The sequence below is a fragment of the Lonchura striata genome, chromosome 4 (genome assembly GCF_050655825.1).
Source record: "Lonchura striata isolate lonStrDom1 chromosome 4, ASM5065582v1, whole genome shotgun sequence".
In the NCBI taxonomy this organism is placed as follows: Eukaryota; Metazoa; Chordata; class Aves; order Passeriformes; family Estrildidae; genus Lonchura; species Lonchura striata.
This window is the reverse complement of record NC_140706.1, coordinates 29,387,310-29,410,200: the sequence shown is the minus strand read 5'-3', so window position 1 is coordinate 29,410,200 and position 22,891 is coordinate 29,387,310. Positions and strand designations below refer to the sequence as shown.

Genomic DNA, 22,891 nt, shown 5'->3' with positions numbered 1-22,891 from the left:
ATTTGGATTACTTCTCTTAAGACTGTTCCTCGTGTACCGGGTTGTGGTCTCTGCGCAGGACTGGAATCTCTGAATATGTATTAATACTTTTTCCTTAATAAATAACAAAGGTTTTGAGGGCTAGAATTAGAAGAGAAAGCCAACTAATTTTGACCATTTGTAATAGCACAAGTTGTAAACAGGAATCCAAACAGAAGCAGCTATCATCTGTTATAGTGATTGCATAATATTCCACTTTTTTTACTACATATTCATTGCCTTTAATTATTGTATATATGCATTGTTTTTCTTCTTTGAAAAAGAAGCTCTTGATACACTGAAGAGCTAAAGAATAATTCAGTATTATATAAGGTTCTTGAATAAGCCACAGTAACCCAACATGACACTGTCCTCCTGGAATTAACCTGCTTTTGCCAACATTAGAAATTTAAAAAGTAATGTATTTAGTCTTCTTAGTGCACCTGCTTAGAGATTACCTCCCATCCAAGCTCTCATTTTTCTTATAAAGAGAAGACTTTATGAAAAGCATCAAAGATCTCATTTTTCTTATAAAGACAAGACTTTATGAAAAGTAGAGCAGTCTCTGCTCTTCCTAGGCAAGCTACCATCCATTAGGAAGTTTGTCTGACTCTAGTGTTACAGTACAAAGCAAGGCACAGTACAGAAACCTAGCAGTAATAATTTCGTACCATAACGATACATTATGACCCTGTGGGATCTACCACAGGTATAGAAAATTGTTTATACAGCTCTATAAAGATCTACACATATAGGCCTGCAAGCCACACTCGAGAGTCCTTTAAGACTATTTCTTCACTGAAGAGGCTATAAATTTGTAACAAAGAAACTCTAAGTGAAGAAACCAGGAAAAAATTTTGAACAATACACAAGAGTTCAACAACATGATAAATCATGTATCATGAAAAAGAATTTCACATGTATATTCTCTAAAATACACCTATATTATTTTCAAATTTACATACTGATTTGTAAAAAGCCTAAAGTGCAATATTCCATAAGAGTATTTATGTATCAACAACAAGGAAAAACACAAGGCAGTAACAATACAAATCCCTTCCTTTCAGCACCCAATCTAAAGAAATGAGAGGGACTTTTCTGTTTAGTAAAATCAGTTTAGGATTCTCAAGATTGCATTTCATGTTCTCTAGCTTCCTCTTTATACTCATATTCTTCTCTAGGGAGAAATAAGATGACATAGTGTATATAAAGGTAGAGATATTTCATGCCCTTCAATTTAGAGAGCTCAGCTCTTCAAGTGAGCAAACTAATACAGAAAACTAATCAGTATTTGTCTTTTAATATTGTTATCCTCTGCTACAGGACACAATACACTGAAATGCAGATACCCTGATTTCTTATGTCTTTTAAGCAATTAAATCCCTGAGCACATTCAAACAATTTCCCTCAAGTACACTGAAAAGATATCAAATGTTAAATTACAGCCTTTCATCTTGCAAAAACATTTCAAAACCTTAGTCTTAGGTTGCATTTGCCCATATCTAAAGAACTGCTTAAAAAAAACTACAATCTGTAAGTCTTTTCACAATTCCCACTTGATTGGCCTCACTAAATGAAAAAACCCCAGACAAAAACCTCACTGCAGAAACTCAACCTAATATGGCTCTCTGAAGAACTGCAGACAACTGAAAATTATTCCTGTACTTCTTTTGCACTGCACACCATATAAAATTCTCTTTTATATGGTAAATGATAAAACCAGAAGCTTTAATCATTTAAATCTATGTTATTTTTCATTATAAAATTAGTTTTATTTTATTTTCAATGCAAATTAAATTGCCTCACCCGTTTCCATGTATACAAATACGAGCCTCAATTTTGATCAAATATATTTTGCAGTCATTTAAATGAGAATAAAATAATTGTCATTTTTCTTTACCTTTACACTATTCAAATGCAGGTAAAGAGACAGACTAAAGACAAGTGTTTCAATGACTTGATTGACTTGCTGCATAATGGCAGTATCTTCTCCTTTCTATTTTCTAACCTGAACTGCATAAAGCCTATTTATTTTGTATTCTGCAAAACTAATTTCAAGTTCTTGATTAAAAAGATTAAAAGTAGGTAATGCTTATGAGCATTGATTCCACTTTTACAGCATATCCCAGTAATAAAGTATGTATCTTATGATTTGATTTAATAAGAGCTTTCTTACTGCAAACTCTTGATTTTTCCAACAGTGACAACTAACCTACTGATTTCCAGTTTCACTTAGTAATTTAAGAGTAAACCCTAAAACTGAATTTTGTGGTAACTGCCATATTCCAACAGGACAGTGGAATTGCTAAATTAGTAAGAACAGAAACAGTATTAGACACTGTCCTAGAGAAAACTAGTTGTGATAAATAACTTTACTCTCCCAAAGAGACCTTTTGATTCCCATAGCAACAAACATTATTTACTCTCCTTTTCAACTTACACACAGACTTCTCAAAAGCCTACTAAACAACACAGACCCCAATGTCACCTTGCTTTATAATCACTTTCTTACTACAAATAGCTATAATATTCAGATGCAAGAATACCTGGGTGAGATAAGAATATGGATGAAAGCCAGCTGGCTCAAACCAAGCAAGATAAAGATAATTACAGTGAGAAGGGGGAAATTGTCACTGAAGAAAATGCAGAACATGATTTTTCTTCATAAAATTATTTACAAGAGAGCACACAGACTTTTTATACACTTTACAGAGAATTTAAATCACTACTAAGTATAGTTGCTATTAAGCTTCAATTACAGTATAGTTACAGATATTAGTCTGAGGCATCAGATACTAAAAAACCTCTCCCTCCAAATTAAATGTGTGTAGAGATTACCAAATTTAAGTCCATCTATACTTGGAACTGATTTAATGCCAAATAACTGTACACTAAAATGACATTTCATTCAGAAAGCTCAAATGCTCCAGGCTTCTTGAATAATCAGTGAAATTAGAAGCGTCTCCCCTCTATGTCGCCTTATCTGATTAGACAAGAGCACTAATATTCTGGATTTTAAAATTTGGTGGAATAAATTAGGATTAATAACTGGATTAACAATTCAGAAGCTCATCAATGTAGGAGCAAGAAAAGATAGGCTGGGTCTACTGCTTTATTGCAAGATTACTATGTATATGTTATTACTATGGATATTGCTATAAATATTGTTGTAAAACTCGAATCTGTAACACCAGATTTTGTTTTGTTGAAGGGCATATGAACACAAGCTGAGAGAAATACAGAAAAGGCTTATTTGATATGTATGAAATGTAGGTTCTACCTTAAAAGAAAAATCAAATACTTTATTTTGTTTGGCCCATAATTAAAATTCAAATAAATTTAAACAGGGCTATGACTGCATTTATGAACACAACCATGAGTATGAAGATTAACACTAAAGAAGAAAAAGCCCTATGAAAATGAATGAACAACAGACTGATATAAAGGGACTATGAGTAAATTTAGCCTGGAAATTAGAAATAAGTCCATCAAAGTCCTCAGATTATTCAATAGCTTCTGCAGAGGAACAGCAAGGACAAAACACTAATTACTTTTAATGTGAAGCCCACATTGCTTCCAAACCAAGGAAAAAGACTGTTTTACTCTGGAGGTCAGTTTCAGTTTTTTTTTTTCTCATTATGATCCTGCTTAGGAAACATGGAACTCTGAGACCAGAGTCAGTAGGGAGTTGCTCTATATTCTTAAATGCCACTACCAGCAGAGCAATCACTCTCACTCTGTGGGGCACAGAAAAGCATAAATGATCTAGTCTTATGACCCTCTGAAATGATAAAGAAATATCTAACTTAGTTATTTAGAAGCAGATCATGAAACAAGAATTATTAGAATTTAAAGCATTATGGAAATTAATTTGACAGCTCAGCAGTAGTTCTAGACCTCCATAATGATTGTGTAATATAAAAAAGATGGACCAATGTTTCAGTTACCTTAAAACATTCCTGGCTTTCTCCAATAATTAAATCAATCTTTGCATTATACTTTTTGTAAAGATTGGCTCTGATAAGATACGTAAAAAGAACAATAAATATGCAAAGATTAAAAGCATAAATGGCTACAACTCTCAATAAATAAAGTTGTTATTTTACTGGACTACGTCTAAATGACAAAGGTTTCCTGAATTACTTCTCTGTGAACTGCCATGACTATTAGTGTTAGCAAATGCTGCTTATAGTGAGGACTGAAGAAGACTTCATCTTCCAACTCTTTCAAAAGGTAACTTTGCTTTTTCTTGGAAATGACAACCTTCAGTTATCACATTGTATAGAACCAAATGCATTTGATCTGAGAACTTTGAGGTTTAAAACAAAAAAAAAAGTAATTAAAAGGAGAAGAAGAAACAAGGTGCATAATATAAGAAAGCAATCAGAACAGAATAAATAAAATAGCAGTCTGTTTATGGAGCAGAGACCAGAGAGGTTGTTTTATACCTCAGCAAGGTCTGAAAAGAGTGCTTGGCTTGTGCTACGTCTCAAAGTATCCCAGTAGCTTCTGGGGACAAGGTCCTCTCCTTCTGTTTTAAGAACCTGTAGTTTCAAGAAGCACAATTGTTTGAAAAACAAAAAACAATAGAAAAACCATTTATAAACTTTAAAATATTTTCTAACTGATCTTCAAAAGCAGGACTTGTTTCTCTTGCTTCTAGACAGTGACATTTTAACCAGCTACATGACACTCTGTAAATGAAAGGAACACTGGTCTATTACAGCTCTTTGCTTAATGCTCTTGGCTGCACTAAAAGTATCATCGGACTCCATCTTCCCAAACAAAATAAATTCAAGGAAGCAGAAGTGAACATATTTACTGAAAGTACACATCAAAACGGCCATTTAAACTCAGCATTTTGCCAGTGTTTTTTCTATCAATTCTGTTTTTCCATAAAACATTAATTTATATACTTATGAGATTCATTTTTTATTGGTAAAATAAAAAATATCACTATATAAATAGTTATAGAAAATAATGTAATATAATATTTATGATTACATCATTGCACCAACAAAGAAAGGCAAAAAACAAGCCTAGTAAGTTCAACTTCAACTGTAACACACTTATCAGGAAAACACCATCCACATCTGATGATTAAACTGATCTTGTCATAAGAATGAACACCACATTCTTTTATGCATACAATTGTATAATTATCTATTTTAAGTATTCACTGAATTTGTTCTCTTACTGGAGTTACTTTAGTCAATTGAATTAGTACTTCTGGCTGTGCACATTTCATTTCCATTACATGCATCGCGTCGCAGTTATCATGTTCTGGTTGGCATTTGGCCAGTGCAAGCACTCATGCAGTACATGCCAAAGCAGTCTTAGACACAAATGCAGTATGCACCAGAACATGACTTGAAAGAATTAACCTATGCAAAGGAAAATACTAAAATATTTAACTCATTTAAAACATCACCATATGCTTTTTATGGCCCATGGACCTCAATGCATTTAAAAAAATTAGAACTGATTTGTCAGATGAAGTGAGGAGGACCTCAGGCATGAGACAGCATGTTGGACTATCCCAGACATTTTAGGGTTGCATCTCCTTGGAACCTGGGTATCTTCAACTCCTCAGTACATCAAGGGCAACAAAAGACTGCTACAATTCTTGTTTCAGTAGGAGAAATAGAACCCCAAAATATCTATTTTTGAATATGAGGGATTTACTGATTTCCTATACACCTGGGTCTCTTTTGCATGGAGATTGTAGGAAAATAGCAGGAAGGCAAAAAATACAGCATACATCTGGGCATTATCTTGATAACGTGCTTGGGCATTGCTGCAGTCCAGTAGACATTTTTACTGAAGCCGAAAATTATGTAAGTAGAATACCTAACTAGTTTGGTTTCAGTTTCAAACACAAGGAAGCATGAGAATATGGCAATCACTATCCAGCAAGTTTTGCTACAGTAAAGCCTGATATGAAATCTATTGAATCATAAGGCCTTGCATATTCTTTGTAATTTTTCTCATATCACTGCAGTGCGCACATCATGTAAACTGCACATTTTAATTCAACAGACTTCCTACAATTGGAGCTCCAATTGTAGATGCCAACTTCACATGAAAAAAATCTGTGCATTTCTGTGAATAATTATATAACAAAACAAATATTTAAATTGGAATTTCACTAGTCATCTAATTCTCCTAGATCTAATCCTGTCATTTGGAATATCACAATAATGCCACAACAAGATGAATTCTTCTATTTAAACATAAAATCCATCTGGTTTTTAAAAACTGTTTTACTTCTGCCATGATCCAGAAATTAATCAGGTCATGATGAAGACATTAAAAAACTCCGAAGATCTCTGTCTGCTTCTCTTTTTCATCCATCAAAAATTATTGTAAAGAGTTTACTGTCACCTAAGTAATACAGGGAATATTTTCTGTAAAATCCTTTCCTAGTTCAGCACTGAAAGTTCTTATGTATTTTTTCTGTAGGTGAAGCATAAAAATAGGAAGCTCTCTTCAGGTTTCTTTTTGGGAAGCAACAAAGAGGTGAAGGATTCAATTGACTAACTATTCACACTATACACAAGGAAAGAAAGAGATGGATCAAATGACTCATGCAGGATGACTTAATTTCACACATTAATTAAAAATATGTCTACAGTTTATTGAAATGCATTTTGTACTTTCCCTTAAAAATACTGTTGCCTTCATTTTTCATATAGAGCAACCTTTCCTCCTTGTTGCATGCAACAATCTTTTATGCAAGTCAAGAATCCTCACATTTTTACTGATTACCAGAAATAATTTACTTGATGAAAAAGATTAATACAATAGATTTTCTTATATCACATTATTTCATCTCACTGGTGAAGACTGCATCAATTGAAAATAGAGTACATACACTGTTAGTGGGAGTGTGATATCCATAAAGTTGAAGACGCTGACATACAGCAAAAATGGGCCAAGCCAAGTATCACATGTCAGAATGAAGACAAAAGAAGGGGGGAAAAAGACAACAGAATAGGTTAAGACAAGCAAACCTTTACTTTATATATGTATTATTATTTTTATTTATTTTGTTTTCAAAATGACAATGAAGGAAAACATGGTTTATTTTCAGTCTTACTCTTCAAATTTTCAAAAGAGAAGTACAGATTTTAGAGATTACCCTCAGGACTTATGTGTCACTTTGCAATCTTTACGTTCTTCAAAAGCACTTCCTTTACATATAACATTTTTCTTTGTTCAAAATAAGCTGTCTCTGAGAGTTTCAACAACTGACCTGCAGTTTTGAAAAGCTAAGCAGGATAGTCTCTCTGGGTGGGAAGAAAAAAATCCTTTTTTTTTCTCAGGGAAGGTTTAAAAAGCAGTAATTCTTGAAAATCATACTTCCTGTGGTTTCTGGGACAAAGATCTGAGACTGAGCATTGATGTTGGACAAAGTATAATGGACACTGAGAAGCTCTGCCAATATGTAAAAATGTTTCTTAAGGAATTTTTTTCATAAATATGCATATTGTAAATGAACATCATTATTTTTTCTGCTCTCTGCTTGGCAAAAATTTGTCCCTGATATTTACTTTTCCAACAGTGAAAGAAGTACCTGTTACTGCTGCCATCCCTCAGACAAATCACCACAGACTCATTTATTTATGACTTACCTTTTTATTAATTTGCATGAAATGCAAATTTAACATTATGTGAATACCCAATATTTCACAAAACTCTATTCAAATTAACATATTTTGCACTGGTTGTAAGCATTATTTAGTAAGAATTTAAATTTTAATATAAAATCTAAGTTCAGTTCTAACATTTCATAATCTATTTTAAAACTACTATGTGGATAACAAGCACCAGGATCAGTAGGTCTACATGAAGAGCTTCAGTTAGTTCTAAAAGCAAGTGTATAACTTGGTCTTCTCACTGAGACCTCTCACTGTTACAGACAGTAACACTGGCTCATTACTACTCACTTTTCCCTAGATTTCTAAATTCCAAATGGAATAAATTCTACTCTCATAACATCTACTACAGTATTTAAACACTACTTTTTCCTTCATATAAACCACTTACTCTTCTTTTCCAGTAACTGCAGTTTAGGCTAAATATTACTTTTTTTCCTACATGTAAAGTTATGCCTATTCTTTTAACAATATGAATTTTGTGTTTAAAAAAATTGATCAGTGAAATATATACACACATAATTTTGTACTACATCAAAAAAAACCCCAAACAAACTACCAGATGCAACTTTTCTGATTTTACTTACCAGCATTGCACGTTTTTCTTCATCTCCTCTTTTTTCTCTCTTCTCGTTTTTTTTCCTGAAGATCTCTTGGAGCTAAAAACCAAACCATTTTGTTCATATTTAGTGTTCAGCCTGTTTTCACCTGCATAACAATATCCTTCATCATAAGGAACATTACAGACAATATTAAAATGCAGTTCTTTACTGTAATATCAGAGTTTCAAGGATGCTTTATTGTTCATACTTATGCATTCCTATTCCTTCTATGACTTAAACCATCACACAGAAAGGGGAAAAAGGAAATATTTTTTTCTGCAAAGTAAGGGTAACAATTCTACTTGGGAGCACAATACGAAGAATGTCCTGTTTAGCCAATCTGGCCAATATAAAAAGGGGAAGTTCCACCTTTTTTCACCACCTTCAGGCACATCCTTTCGTGTCAGGTTCTAATTAGTATCTCTGTGGTTACTTCGTCAGCTGGATCAATCTTTTTTACACATTAGTTCCCAACCTGATCAGTTCTTACTCCTGCTGGCACAAGGGAGGGGTAGAAACACCTGCTGGGGTGAAACATTCCCCTTCAGCAGCAACAAACTACTACTCAAGAGTAATTTATCAAGTACCCTTTCTTTTCAAGTCTGTTCAAAGAATACCTTCAGGTCTTGTAAAATACCCCTTTCACAACTACCTCAACATGAAGAGCTTTAAACATGACTTCTGAGAAAACCTCAAATACAAGATTTCAAACATACAGATTCTTAAGCATATTTACTTCTGTAAAGTCTTCAGAGTAAGAACTGGATTATACTTATCTTTCTCTGCAAGTATCTGTTTTAATTAGGTATTTATAGTAATACCAATTTGTATTTATAGCAATACCAATTACTGTATTTATAGTAATACCAATTGATGTTTCCAAACCATTAGAAAAAGGTCTCACAGTGTATAGCAATAGAAGAAAGCATTAACTATGATATCATCTAGGTCTCTACTGGACCTTCAGCTTTTAGAAAAACTGCATGTGAAAATATCGTACTGTCTCATGTAGCATTTGTTATCCTTCAAGTGGGCTGGAAAAGGAATAAACCCTGATCTGAGAAACTTGTCCAACCTAGAATATGGTATTTTCAGAACCAAACACTTTGGCATACAGACACAATTGTGGCAGTCCTTTCAAAAGAGCAATTTTACCTACCAGAAGGTCTGCTAAAACCTGATAATGTAATGGCATGTACACAGAGCTCCAGAGGGGTTGGAATGTGAAACATAAGGTGTGTGTAATACATTTTGCAAGGAAATTTTCCAAACTAAATTTCAGAATATCTTTACTTCAGAGAAGGCAGATGACTAAGACAAAGAAATCAGCAAGCTTTACTGCAGGGGTATTACAACAGTGAAATTAAAGAATTCAATGCTTAACACTACATTTATAAAGAAAACTAATTTATAAACAAAATGTTATTAATTTCCAAAATTAACTACTGAGTTCTGGAATTTCCTGTAAGGCAAATACAGATCAGAACACTTTGTGTATCACAATACCAATTTTTGAGTATGGGATAAATTTACAGAGCTTGGTACATTTTTTTCAAATTTTTTTTTCAAACCTACAGGCACAAGTTACTGTAACTTAGGCAAACAAGGAAAGAGTCATGATAGGATAGAATACTACACAGTTCACAACCCAGAACAATGCAAAGAAAAAGGTTAAATGAACAGAGAGAAATAGAAAGAAAATCCCTTGTGAAAAGTGAAGTGACAAGCCATCAAGCAGGAGAGAAGAGTGGCAGTAATTGAAAAACCAAAAAAGATCAGTAAAAAGCAAGGCATCCTTGGATGTATTTCCCCTGCCACAGAGGCAAAAGAAGTAGGATTTTGTTGCATGCATTATTAAAGCCCTTGCTAAACTTCTGGAAATGGATCTTTTGTTCAGAAAGAGTGCTATAGGATACCAGTGACTGAAAAAAGTGAATGCAAAACGATTCTAGGAGTACTTTGATAGGAACATTGTTTGAAACAGGATAATGAGATTGACTGCTGAAGGCAGCAAAAACAAGATCTCCAGTAACAAGGCAACACAATCCTTCTGTTCCCTGACCTAACCCCTATGACATAAGCAAAGAGAAAAGCACAAACACCATAAAATTAGTTTACAAAAACAATACAGCTGTTATCAGAAAAACTAAGCATTTTTCAACTCTTCACTTACACACAGTTTCCTCAAGAATCACATAACACGTGATCTCTAAACAAAGCTCTTCAGAGTCTCTTTAATTGTAAAACTGAATAGCACTTACTATCAATTTTGCAATAGCTGTCTGTAGTTGATGGATAAATATTTTGCAAATGTTGGGGTAGTTCAAATGGCAACTTTTGAACAGTCTCCTTCTTTCAGGCACACAGGATATGATACATTATATTCAAGAAAGTTAAGGAAAGATGCCAAATATATGTTCTGGAGTTAGTTCTATCATAGCTGCAGTATCACTGAATCAACTTCTATTTTCATATATACTTTTATTACACAAAAATCTATCTACCTATCTATTTTAGTCTTTTTCACTTCAGATCTCAAATTCTGACTTAAGGGTTACAATCTAATTTTTGAAGGATCACTGACAACTAATGAAGCAAAGTTGCACTCAAGTTTAATCTATATAAACTTGTTAAATACAACCATAGGTAGGGGACAGTATATCCAATGTTTAAAAATTCTACTTTCTTACTTTTATCCACCAAGTCTGCTAACAGAAATAAGGGGAAACTTTAGTCAAGGATCATGATAGAGAACAAATACATAGCCGGATGTGAAGAGGACTATAAAAGCATAGTTAGAAAGAAAGATGTAATATGTATAGTTAAATATTGTCCTTGCTTCCCACTTTACATGCTTATTTTATTTCATTTTCAGCATCATTTTATGAAAGACAACGCCTCTTGCTTCAATTTCCTCCCATTTGGCTGTTGTAATGGAAGCCTTTTCTTCTTTTAGAACAAACTTGTCAGTCTATTCCACCACATTCTATTTAATTAAATCATGAAAGATGCTTGCTTTTTTTTTCCTTCTTCCTTTTTTTTTCTTTTGTTAATTAATCCAGTGTTTGCTGGATTGTTCCTCCAACTGGAGAAAATGCTTATTCAGAATTAGCACATATGAGGATGTGTAAATTTAATAATGGAATACAAAAAAATGACCAGCGTGCCACAATTTGCAAGTGGTGTCACCTTCCAAAATGAATTTGGAATTCAAGAAGACACCTGTTCTGCTTAAGCCATGTCACCAGAACAAGCCCACAGATCTCAGATCTCACCTCCCTGAAAAGGAGAATTGAGGGAAGGTTCAGCATGTTAAGGAGAGTTTCTTCCATATTTCTATTTTATTAAGGTTAGCATAGTTTATTTGAACCAATTAAGAAACCACAGACAGAAAACTAGGGCATCTTTATTTTAAATAAATTGGACTCTGACACTTAAATACATTCTATATGTCTCTCATTTTTTGTATTTTTTCTTTGTATTTTTTTATATCATTCTTTGCTCCATCTTTTTCAATAAGGCGCTGGGCTTTATCTCATGTGTACTCACTGTATTTCTTTATAAGCTCAACTACACAAAAATCTATGGAGAGAAAATTTATGTCTTTTACACAAATATATTTTTCCAACATCTGATTCAAAATGTTGCATTAATCATCTGTACTTTTTCAGTAGAAAATTAATACCTTGTGTAGTCTTCAGAGAGTTTGTCTACACCACTAACCACAGAATTTTAAATGTTAATTTGTAAAGAAAAGTCAAAACCTATGTCCACCATAAGTGAGTGCTTCAATGTAATCCCAGACAGCTGCTGCCTAAGGACACTTACCAAATTCAGAGATCTCTGGTTTATGGTGCACTTTTTTTAGCATAAAGCCACACGGTTATTGTAAACTCAGAAGTTCCAACTTTGAGTGGTCAGTTTTCTCCATTTCTTTTTTTAATGATCAATCACTGGCATTTATTTAGAATAGCATTAATTCTACCTCCCATTTCATATGAAATCAGAAAATAAATTAAATGAACATAAATCAAAAATAGCCCTCTTGTTAGTGCAAGATCATTCTCCTGAACTTGGTGCATCCTACTACCTGAAAAATTATGAAGTATTCAGATTTTTAATTTGAATTATTATTGAATTGAATATAGAAGAGTTATCACTATAAAGTGAATATACAGTGGATGATTTAGATTTTCAAAGATTTTCCCTCAAGCAACAAATTATTCTTCCTTTTCAAATCTCACCAACATGTGAATTTTTCTTTCAAAGTCTGAGCTTTTAAAAACTGTTTAGATTTCTAACTTGAAAAAAAAATAAACTCTGCTTATATAATTAATGAGACGAATTCACAGAACTGCTTTTTCAGTCATAAACAGAGTAAAGCTCTAATTTGAAAAATTCTATCATTCAAATTAGTAATGTAACAAAACCTTGGATGCAACCAAACTACTGCCAAGTTCTAGGTACCCTGCCATCTGTCTCAAAGCATGTGGAAAGCATCAGGTCAAAGTCAGTTTCACTTGTAGGAAAATTCTCCTTAAAAAGAACTCACTGAAGCCCAGCTTAGCAAATTGCTTCAGCATATGGATTTACGGGGTAAACTAGATATATGTACAGCATGTTTTATTTCATTACAAATCTTATCAAAAAGAAATTATATGACAGTGTCACATTATGTCAGTCAATATTTTTGGGTCACTAGTGATTATCAGCAGAATGAATGGCAAAGTGAGGTGGTCTTCCAGCAAAAGATTATTTTACAAGTCTTTTCATCATTACAGCAATTAAGTAACTCTGCTAACCATTAAAACATTTCTATTACTTTAATAGCCTATCTGTAACTACATCAGCAATTAGAACATGTAGAATAAAAACCAGTGTTAAGGTTCAAAAATAATTACATACAAGACTCCTGTGCACTCTAAGAAGGAACTTCTATTTTCAGTTTACATTATAATAAGTCTTTATACTAAATCAGGCAAATAAACAACTACATTCAGTGAAGAATAGCTAGCAATGTAGATAATATTCTCATGACTGCTGACATCATCACATTGGTTTCAAGATTACATCAAAAACTGCAAAAACACATACCACTAAGAATTCCTTTTTGTCCACCATTTCATTGCCATCAGTATCAAACATGTTGAAAGCAATACGAAAACCCGCATGTGGCTCTGCCAAAAAAATGCCAAACATTCAATTATTTATTTCCTTGGAAAGCAAGTAAGTATAATACTCTAGGAAATTTATTTGGTGTCCCTTCATAAAAGCCAGAACCTCAACTAATTTAAATCTGGATGTTTGTGTACATACTAAATGCAAATCATAACACCTGTAAAGCAGTATAACCCATGTTATTCAAACAGAAGGCATGCTCACAAAAGTAGAAATAGAACTTGAACTATTCAAAAATAGCATCTCATAAAAGACTGTTAGTTCATGGGTAGAGTCCATTTTATATTACTAACACAGATATGCAGAAAATAAATTTTCTATGAAAACACAGTGTTCCAAAAGACACTTTAAAAGATTTTGAAAAAAAGGTACTGGATGAAACTTCTGGTCAAAGTAAATGTTATGCTGAAAGACACTCAACATTTTCTTGTTTACATGCTTAGAGCCATTGCAATTTGAGATCAGGCTAGAACTTTATTTCTGAAACTTGGCAACTTTGAAGGTAACTGTAAGTTAAGCCTTTAGGCAACATTCTGGGGATACCCACTGATTGGCAATACAAATAAATTATGGCCAAAAGTTAATTCAGATAACAAAGAAATTATGGAACAATCATTGAGCCCATAGTGGAAGATACTAAGGGTTCAGGGTCAAATTCCACCTCTGATTCATAATAGAAATCCAGTTCATGTCCAAAGAAACCCCACTAATGAATCCAATAGAAATAATTTAATTACATGAACGTGAAAAACAAGTAAAATTCTTTGCTTCTTCTCAGAAAACACCTCTTAAAATATTAATAAAAATCACACAGTTTACTCTAAGTTTTACTCTAAGTATTTTACTTTGATTTTATGGGAGACAAAATAATGATTTTTCAATTTTGTGTTTCTGACATAAATGCTCTATATTTTATCACTGACTCTTTGATTTTACCCATTATGCACTAATCCATGAAACAAACCAGCAATCATGCGTATCTTTCTCTTCTCCCTGTATTTATTCAGTGTCCCTTATAAACTTCAGCAAATTTAGCTACAAATATTGTAGTAATTTCAAACAAGAAAATAAATTTAAGCTCTTAACTGGGGTTTAGCTGGTCTGTATGGCACAGCTTTGTCAACAGCCATTAACAGGTATTCTAGACAATAATGCATTTAAAGCATAACACAAGATTCCAGAAGGGCAAAAGATATTCAGAGGGACATAGAGATGTATGAGAGGTGTAGTTTCTCTACAAGCAGGGATGGGAAGTGTATTTTGACACACAACAACACACTCAGACCTTTGAAATTGTAATGAATCTTTATCACTTTTTCTCAAAAATTACTTACTTGTTAAAATACATAAGAGGAATAAATATTCTGTGTAAGATATCACACCTGAAGACAAAAAAAAAAAAAAAAAAAAAAAAAAAAGCCGTGTTAGTTTCACCTTGTCTTCACATCCTAAACTTGAAAACACTGAATCAGAATTTCTGTACATGTGCATATGCATATTCATATGCATATTCATACTTGTATGCATGTAACTATTCAACTGGTCAATAAGTTATTGCTCTACAATATTCTTCTATGGCTTGGGGCTTTTTGTTTGGGTTTGTATTTTAGGGGAGGAGTACATTAAACATGGCAAGTAAATCGACATTCAGTGGAGCACAGCTCATTGAACAGATTATGGATAGACTCTTAAAAACAAATATAAATGATTTATTCAATTTTCTTTCCAAAAACCCCATCAGTAACTCATTATAATACTCTTTAACAGTATGAAAACATTTACTTTGAGAACATTAATAGTGCTTTCTCCTGATACACACAATTTGAATACATTTCTTGAATTCATTAAGAGCTTTTTAAGTGCATGTGTTATATGAACTGAAAACTTGATCTCATGGAGTTTTTTTTTTAGCAAGATTACAAAAGGGAACCACACTGTGGAATGACACCTCCTTTTCTCTTCAGAAGTGATTAAGGCAAAATTTAAATTAGAGCTGAAGTCAATACCCAAATAGTATGTCTGGTACCATAAGCTGTACTTGTGCCTTTCTAGCTCTGGAGTAGGGGGTAAAGAGACAACCTTGCAGAATGTCCAGAGCAGCAATGAAGAGAAGCGTCTCATAGTTCAGTAAGAATAGAAAGGAATGGCTTGCAGCTCTCCCAAAAGGCCTTAGCTCCAATGACCTTTGAGGCTGAACTAGGGAAACTTGTTCCTGGTTTCTAGCAAATTAGTTTTGTCTGTTCTCCAAAATCAGAAGTCTTAAGTCAGTCCACAATCTCAGATTATTTCAAAAGAGTGAAAAAAGAAGTATTTAGATGCCTGAGAGTAAAGATGTCTATCAGCTATGAATTTCAAAAGTTGCTGGTTGTCTCCTTGATTTCAGTCCAAGTCAGGTGCAAAAGTTTTTCCAAAAACAGCCACATCTTTGGATGTTTAAATATCTTTTAAAATCTAGCCTAACTAAAAAAGTGACAAACTAGGCAAGTAGTCATCTGATTTTTTTTTTTGCACTGAAAAACCTGTACAGTTAAAACTAAAAACAATGTATCATTCATGTGGATTTTACTTCCATTACACTTCACATCCCATCTTTTGATCCAAGAGCAAATTTAAGTCTTCAGAACCAGGATTTTATTACTGCTAGTAGATCTAGTTAGGAAAGCTACTATGATTTCTTTTTAATACCACTTACTCTTTTCCTCAATTTCCACATTATTGAAGATTAGCAATGATTAAATACAGGCATTTAAGTAACACATGCTCTATACTTTATCTTCTTGATTTTGTACAGCAGCTTGCAGAAATTAAGTTTTCAAAGGCCTGCTTGAATCTGTTTGGACAAGCACCTATCAAGAAATCAGATACCTCAAAGGTTCTCATTCCCTGATGGAAAACATTCTTTAATAGCCAGTCAATAAATGTAAATATATTTTTTTTGGTTTTTGATGGCACTTTCTTTGTTGTAAAACAGGAAGAAAGTACAATTGTCAAGTAGTCCATCACAGGTATGAAGAAAGCAATAGAAACAGTCTTGAAAGCCTTCTCTCCTTTTGTTTATACTGGCATATTGTAGTTGCAGACAGATAGTTCTGGTTGATTGCTCTGAGTGGTATGGGAGAGAGGCTCTGAAGTGATGATTGAAGGGAAAGAAAAACTTACACTAGAATCAGAAAGAAGAGAAGGAGGGCACTCAAGGGTAAAACATAAAAACTTCAGGTCAGTGGGCATAAATTGGAATACCTCAGCTGAATTATATAAATCCATGGCAAAATAAATGGACATAGGCTTTTCCTAATTGCTTTGTATGTGCATGTTAAAAAACAAAAGAGTAAGAAACAAAAAAATAAAGACTACATTATAACTAAGACCTGAATTCTATTTCCATTTCTTTCAGCAATTTATGTTATCAGTCATAAGACCCATCACATTTTCTTGTATTTTTTTATAAAACTGGGCAATAGAACTCACTTTTTCATAGAACATGCTGAAAAGATATCCAACTACTAAAGTCTAATACTGATTTTACTGTCTTATTTTGACAGTTTGAGTCCTACCAATTCCATCAACTTCTACAGAAGTCCACAGGCAGAAAACTGGAGTAAGATACTGTTGAATCAAGACTGAGCATGTCGAAGACATTTTATTACAGACTTAATAAGCAACATATAGATACATTTTTAACTGATAATGTATTGCTTTAACAGATTATGAGGCTGAATTTTTATGCAATTAATATTTCAAAATCCATCTGCATGCTGCAATTAATATATTTATATAATTAATATTTCAAAAGAAAACTATATTGAAAGCAGCCTAGAGCAAAGAATTACACTGAAATACAATGCAAAGATGTGCCAATTTCTGCCCCTCTGGAGTGCTGGCTGCAGACTCAGGGAAAAAAGTATCTCCATGTATAAGAGAGCTTCCTTTGAGAGTATGTACACTACTTACTCCTTGAAAAAATTTGAGCTGCGTTTGCATTATATTAATCAATTGCATGCATTCATTTGATTGGAATTCTGTTGCTGGCATTCATATTTTAAACACAAGCACTTGTGTCTGCTTTTGAAAATATTTCAAACACACCACTACACCTTTGTCACTCTGAATATAAGCAAAGAAATATGTCGATTATTCATCATAAATAGCTTTTAAATGTCTGTAAAGCCATCATTGTTTTATTTCTTTATGTTTTTTTGTTGTGAAGTGATAGAGAAATAAAAATTAAGTGATAAGAAAGAAAAAAATACAGCAGAGGAGACTGGAAGTGACTCTTGGCTCTTCACTTACCAATAGTGTGAGTTTTAAAAGCTATCAAAGCCCTCATCTGCAGAGTTTAAAGAAATATATAACATTTCTGAAACTCTTTCTGTCTCTTTGTCTTGTGTGCAAAATGTTTATTCAGTGATATAAGATACCCCTACTGTCTTTAGAAATAATCACATTATTGAAACTATTGAAAAGAAATAGAGATACTGTTTCTTTACTGGAATATTCTGTCTATAGTCCAGAGATCATTCGTGGAAACAAACTGAACCTGAAATATTCAAAATCAGCTTAACAAACTCTGAGTCCCCAATCACTTAAATAAGGTAGATGGAAGATGTCATCATTAAAACAGTGTAGAGATTACATGGAACTTTTGCATGCTGTAAAATGTAGAAAGCAACAGCAAGCACTTTTTTTTATTTTTCAAAATGTGACTCAGATTTAAGTAAAAAAAGTTAATAGAATGATAATTTGGTTCAGGAAAATAAATTCTCCTCAATTACCTTTCTCATTAAGATTACGGAAAAGTTTGGATGATCCTTTCCAAACCGGTGGTGTCTCCATAAGGATCTGATTCAGCTCCTAAAAAATAAGGTTTAAAAAATTTAAAAGCATATATTTCAGTATTTAATGAAGTAGTTAATAGATAATGATGAAATTCTAGGATATCAATACAAAAGACAAGGAACTGCATGCAAATCTACCAGTTAATTGAGCTTCAGTTGCCACAATGATTTTGCAAATACTCAAGCACTCCATAAATTTTTGCACACATGATTGTTGCAAGAATTAATCGTCTGCATGAATACTAGGTGTTTGGTCAGCTGGAGAGAGACATGCAATATATTTGTGGCTGAAAAAGTCACCACTGCTCATATTGACTGAAGCCAAGGGTAAGTCCCCCTGGATTTCAGCAAGGTTTTCATAGAAAATCCGAGCAACTGTTCTTTTAAAACACTCGACCTGAACTAGAGCAAACTTTGCTTCCCTGTGCTTTACTTAAAATACAGTGAAACAGACAGGGGCATTTTGCACTTACATAAATTTAAAAAAAAAGAACAAAACAAAAAAACCCAGGCACTTAAACATCACAAGAGGGAGAGAGTGGCATAAATATTTCAGGCAGTTTTGGATACACGTATTACACCTAGACACCAAGAAATGCAGTCACATATAGACTGAGGGAGAAACTGACAGATGCTTGAGAAAGTCATTAAATTCAACAAAACAGGCACTGTAGCTAAAGTATCTGAAATTCTGTATTCAATTGTGTCTGAAGTGACAAAAACGCAGAAATTAAACTCTCCTGTGATTCTACATTTACATCACAAACAAAATCAACTACCAAAATGTATGGTTATAAGACCACACAGGAATTATTGCTCACCTGCTTTGAAAGGGATCGCCACTTCTTAGCACCTGCAAAAAAAGATGTTATGAAAGCACAGAATTTAATTATGCCAGTGCGGTGTCACCAACGTACGTAAAGTCCTAACTTTAAAGAACCCACTCAGATGTAGTTTTTAATCCAACTCTTCTTCAGTGAGGGAAAAGACTTTCAACCTCCAAAATATATCCTTAAAACATTTAACAGGAAATAGAGGGCATTCATACTAACCCCTGGTATCAATATTCAGAAATTATTAGTTAGTAGCAGTAGTATTGAAATGCAAATTGTAAGGAGACCTGGATTACAACCCTCGCCTCATGGACTACTCATATTTTTTAAAGCAAATACATAAAAAAAGCCCTTGAAACTACACTAAGTTCTAAGACACCCTTCATCCCTTCCTACTAACTCAGATTCCTTTTCTAGCTTCTGTCAGGCTCCAGTCTTTGGTAGTTATAATTGAACAAGAGTTGTCCACAACCATTCAAGAATTCAAAACCTGAGGCTCATCACTATATTCTCAAGACAAGTATCTGTACAGCTTCAATATTACGATAAGGCATTGTGAATATTAGAATTCACAAGGGTCCAGAAAGCAGCATTTTATGTGGTCAAATCCATAACAAATTTTTGGTGGGGAAAGGCTTCTTTTTATAGAGCAAAAGACACTGTATTATTAGAAATCTTTTTCTCGTAATGAACTTCACACTCCAATAAATAATTAAAACAATACACAAGCTACCCACTATGGTCTTCCATCAATTAATGGTTAGAAACTGACTGAAATTTTAATTTTACATCTTGGTAAAGGTTTACACCAAGATGGCTGACAAATCCCACTCTAACTGCGGTGAAGTTATAGCATCCAACATCATAACATGAGCTAACAGATTTTCATAAGCTTTTCAGTTTATTTTTTTTTTTAAAAGTCCCCTAAAACAATCTCCTTTGCCATGTAAATTGATGTATGTTTATGCCTACCATAAGCAACGAGGAGACTAAATATATCTAATTTTCCAATCAGGTAGTTTCCAGTGTCAATGTTACATACATATTTTCTTTCTAGACAAGTCAGTGAAGATTTATGTGTATATACATACACTTACAGCTCAGTATTAAGCTAAAATTACTACAGTTAACACTAAGTGGAAAAAATATATTTCATTTTCTCTTAATTTGCTTTCTCAAAAATAAAAAAAAAAAGTATGTTCCCAAATGAAAGTCTGCACTATAAAGGCAGAAACAAGTTAATGACAGCATTTATTTTATATTTTTTCTAATAAATTAGGGTAAAAAATTACATTTTATAAAAGCAAATACACTCTTACCATATTAGTTAGTATTTAATCAAAAAAAGGAAGTGAACTCCCTCTTGACTTTTGTAGAGTTTACATGATTTCCAAAGGAAATCAATCACAATAGATGCATTCACTCCATCACAAAAGCATTCAGGTCTAGTATAATTAGCTTTTCTATAGAGTAGACAAAAAGAACTTCTATTATTATACTTCAAAGGACATTTTCCCTTTTGGACAAAACTCAGGACCTTCCTAGTTTTCATTAATAAAAACCTCAGGTATATGTTCTTTTTTTATTATGCAAAATATAGATGGTCTAGTATGTCAGCCCGAATGGATCCAATTATATACAACTTGCAAGATATTTATAAAATTACCCCCCTAAAAAAAGAAGTTTAGAATGTATTATTAGAAAAAGTCCTTCCTTAAATGTACTACTTTCAACAGAGCAAGACAGAAAATTGACTTGCCCAAGAAGACAAAGTGGTACTTTGGCAGTGCTTCAGTACAAAGGTTAAAATTACCATAGTCAGAGATGAGAAGCTGGATGTGGTAATCTTTGGTTATCTATTTCAGCTATTACTTCCTATTTATCAGCCTTCTGTCTCAATTTCCCAGACAATATGACCTGCACTAGAACAAAGTGATCCACTTCTACTTAGTTATAATCCTTCAAAATAGTTACGTCAGCCATGTAATCTCTAATACCAGGAAACCTAAAAGACACCCAGCTTAGTTTTGCTTTTGGTCTCAGAGATGAACTGGATGAACAGAAAGGATTTTGATAGAAACAAGGTTTGCTACACTGAATTCAGAAGGGTGCCTTGACTGCTCAACTCCAGATCTCTTCTCCTTTTCCATGAGATAAACAGAATGTCCTTATGAGCTTAATGATTTTGGTTTGGTTTTGTTTTTAAAATCTGAATAGTTGCTTTGTGAGAGGAGAAGCAGAAAATTCATCAGCATGGAAAAGTTTTAATAGGAAACCATAGTGAGGGCTAGCCAATAAAACTGTCATAAAACAGAGTTAAACTACAATGTTTTAATGATGTCCAGTATATACAGCACAAATGCTTCATGACCCTATACAGTGAAACCCAACTCCACACTAACAGAAAAGAGAAGGATTGAAGGTCTGAGCAGAGGAAATAGATAAAAAGTGCTGATGTGTATCTGTATTAACTTGTGTCATAAGCAATCTGCTTCCTCTCTTTTAACTGCAAAGCAAAAAAAGAAAAGATTTGCTTTCTTGTAGGAGTTTCAAGGTTTTGCAAGTTTTCACCATCTAAGATCTATCTTCTGTCTTCACTGTTACAATGAGATTATATCTTTATTCAAAAGTTACAGAAGTTTTGATCACTGTTGTACCATGACTGAATTCTTTCCTCATTTCATTACTGTTAAAGAGAACAAAGGGGAAAAAAATCCAATATCTGCACAGAATTTTAAGCTTCCTCTGACTGTTTTAGCAGTGCTTTTGACTCTTCTCTATACTAGCTTTGTGGTGTAGACTGAATAAAGGAAAACTTAAGGTGTGTAATTATACATGTTGCACCTGAGCAAAGATATTCCCATTTTCCAGAAGCCCTGTGCTACTACCAATGCCCTGCAAGCCTGAGGGCCAGGAAATCAAACTAGAGCAGAAAGGGATCACCTTACTATTTAGTTACTCTTTGACACTTAAAGCAAAGATTTTACAATAAATGACCTAAAGTTGATAGTTACGTTTTCATTAATTAACACAAAGTACTAACACTGGCTAAGTGTAGAATGTTAATCCCCTGGGGGACTAAAACTCTGACTCAAAGCATGTTATTTAGAAAGCCATGATATAGTTATATGTTTTATCTTATCTTTAGTCTTTTACAGAATGTGTATCTTGCCTGCTTACAAAGAAACTATATGAATGAGGAAGCAAGATTTGTACAGCAATACAGGCCTGCTCAGAAAGAAACTGTGTCTATGCAAATGACACAAATTAACTTGCCATATGTCATGACTATTGAGCTGTTTTCAATCTTTAAGACAAGAATGTTTAACTAGCATGCAGATGTTTATAATCTAGTAACAATCAGGATACTGTTTATATGCTTTTGGACACAATTAAAATTCTGAAGATGCAGTACCTTTCTATCACAATCAGAAACAGAAGTAGGAATTAAAAGCAAACAGGGAAATAACATGCTCTATAGACATTTTCCCCAGTAGTTTTTGCATTATAAAGCTCCTGCTTACGTTTGGGTTCATCACTTGTAACAGCCTGGATGAAGTCGTGTGGAGTCATGTATAGCTGTCCTTCAAATTCTAGACTGGCAAACATGCGAAACCGTTGCTCCCGCGGAGTTGCATAAAGATGTAAATCTTCGAGGTCTGATCTGTTTTGTGTAACCTTCAAAGACAGGAGGACACAGTTTCAATCTATGAACAAGGTTCTGATTTAAAATTGCCACATTCACCATAAAGGAACTGTAACTATAA

The 22,891-nt window shown here is 33.4% G+C and overlaps 1 protein-coding gene across 6 annotated transcripts in view; it reads right to left on the bottom strand.

The window, feature by feature from the left end:
* The window catches only part of MICU3 (mitochondrial calcium uptake 3), a 52,178-nt gene that overhangs the window by 16,777 nt on the left and 12,510 nt on the right, over positions 1 to 22,891 (bottom strand). For 3 of the 6 annotated variants that reach the window (XM_077782842.2, XM_077782841.2, XM_077782845.2), the window contains exons 2-9: positions 22,649 to 22,802; positions 19,113 to 19,144; positions 18,229 to 18,307; positions 14,791 to 14,838; positions 13,373 to 13,455; positions 8,264 to 8,335; positions 6,893 to 6,931; positions 4,467 to 4,562 (exon numbers count right to left, since the gene is read on the bottom strand). In XM_077782842.2, coding sequence (XP_077638968.1) covers positions 4,467 to 4,562; positions 6,893 to 6,931; positions 8,264 to 8,335; positions 13,373 to 13,455; positions 14,791 to 14,838; positions 18,229 to 18,307; positions 19,113 to 19,144; positions 22,649 to 22,802 — 603 coding nt within the window. The remainder of the gene's footprint in view (positions 1 to 4,466; positions 4,563 to 6,892; positions 6,932 to 8,263; positions 8,336 to 13,372; positions 13,456 to 14,790; positions 14,839 to 18,228; positions 18,308 to 19,112; positions 19,145 to 22,648; positions 22,803 to 22,891) is intronic. The other 3 variants (XM_085577917.1, XM_085577916.1, XM_077782843.2) reach the window with 3 other exon arrangements.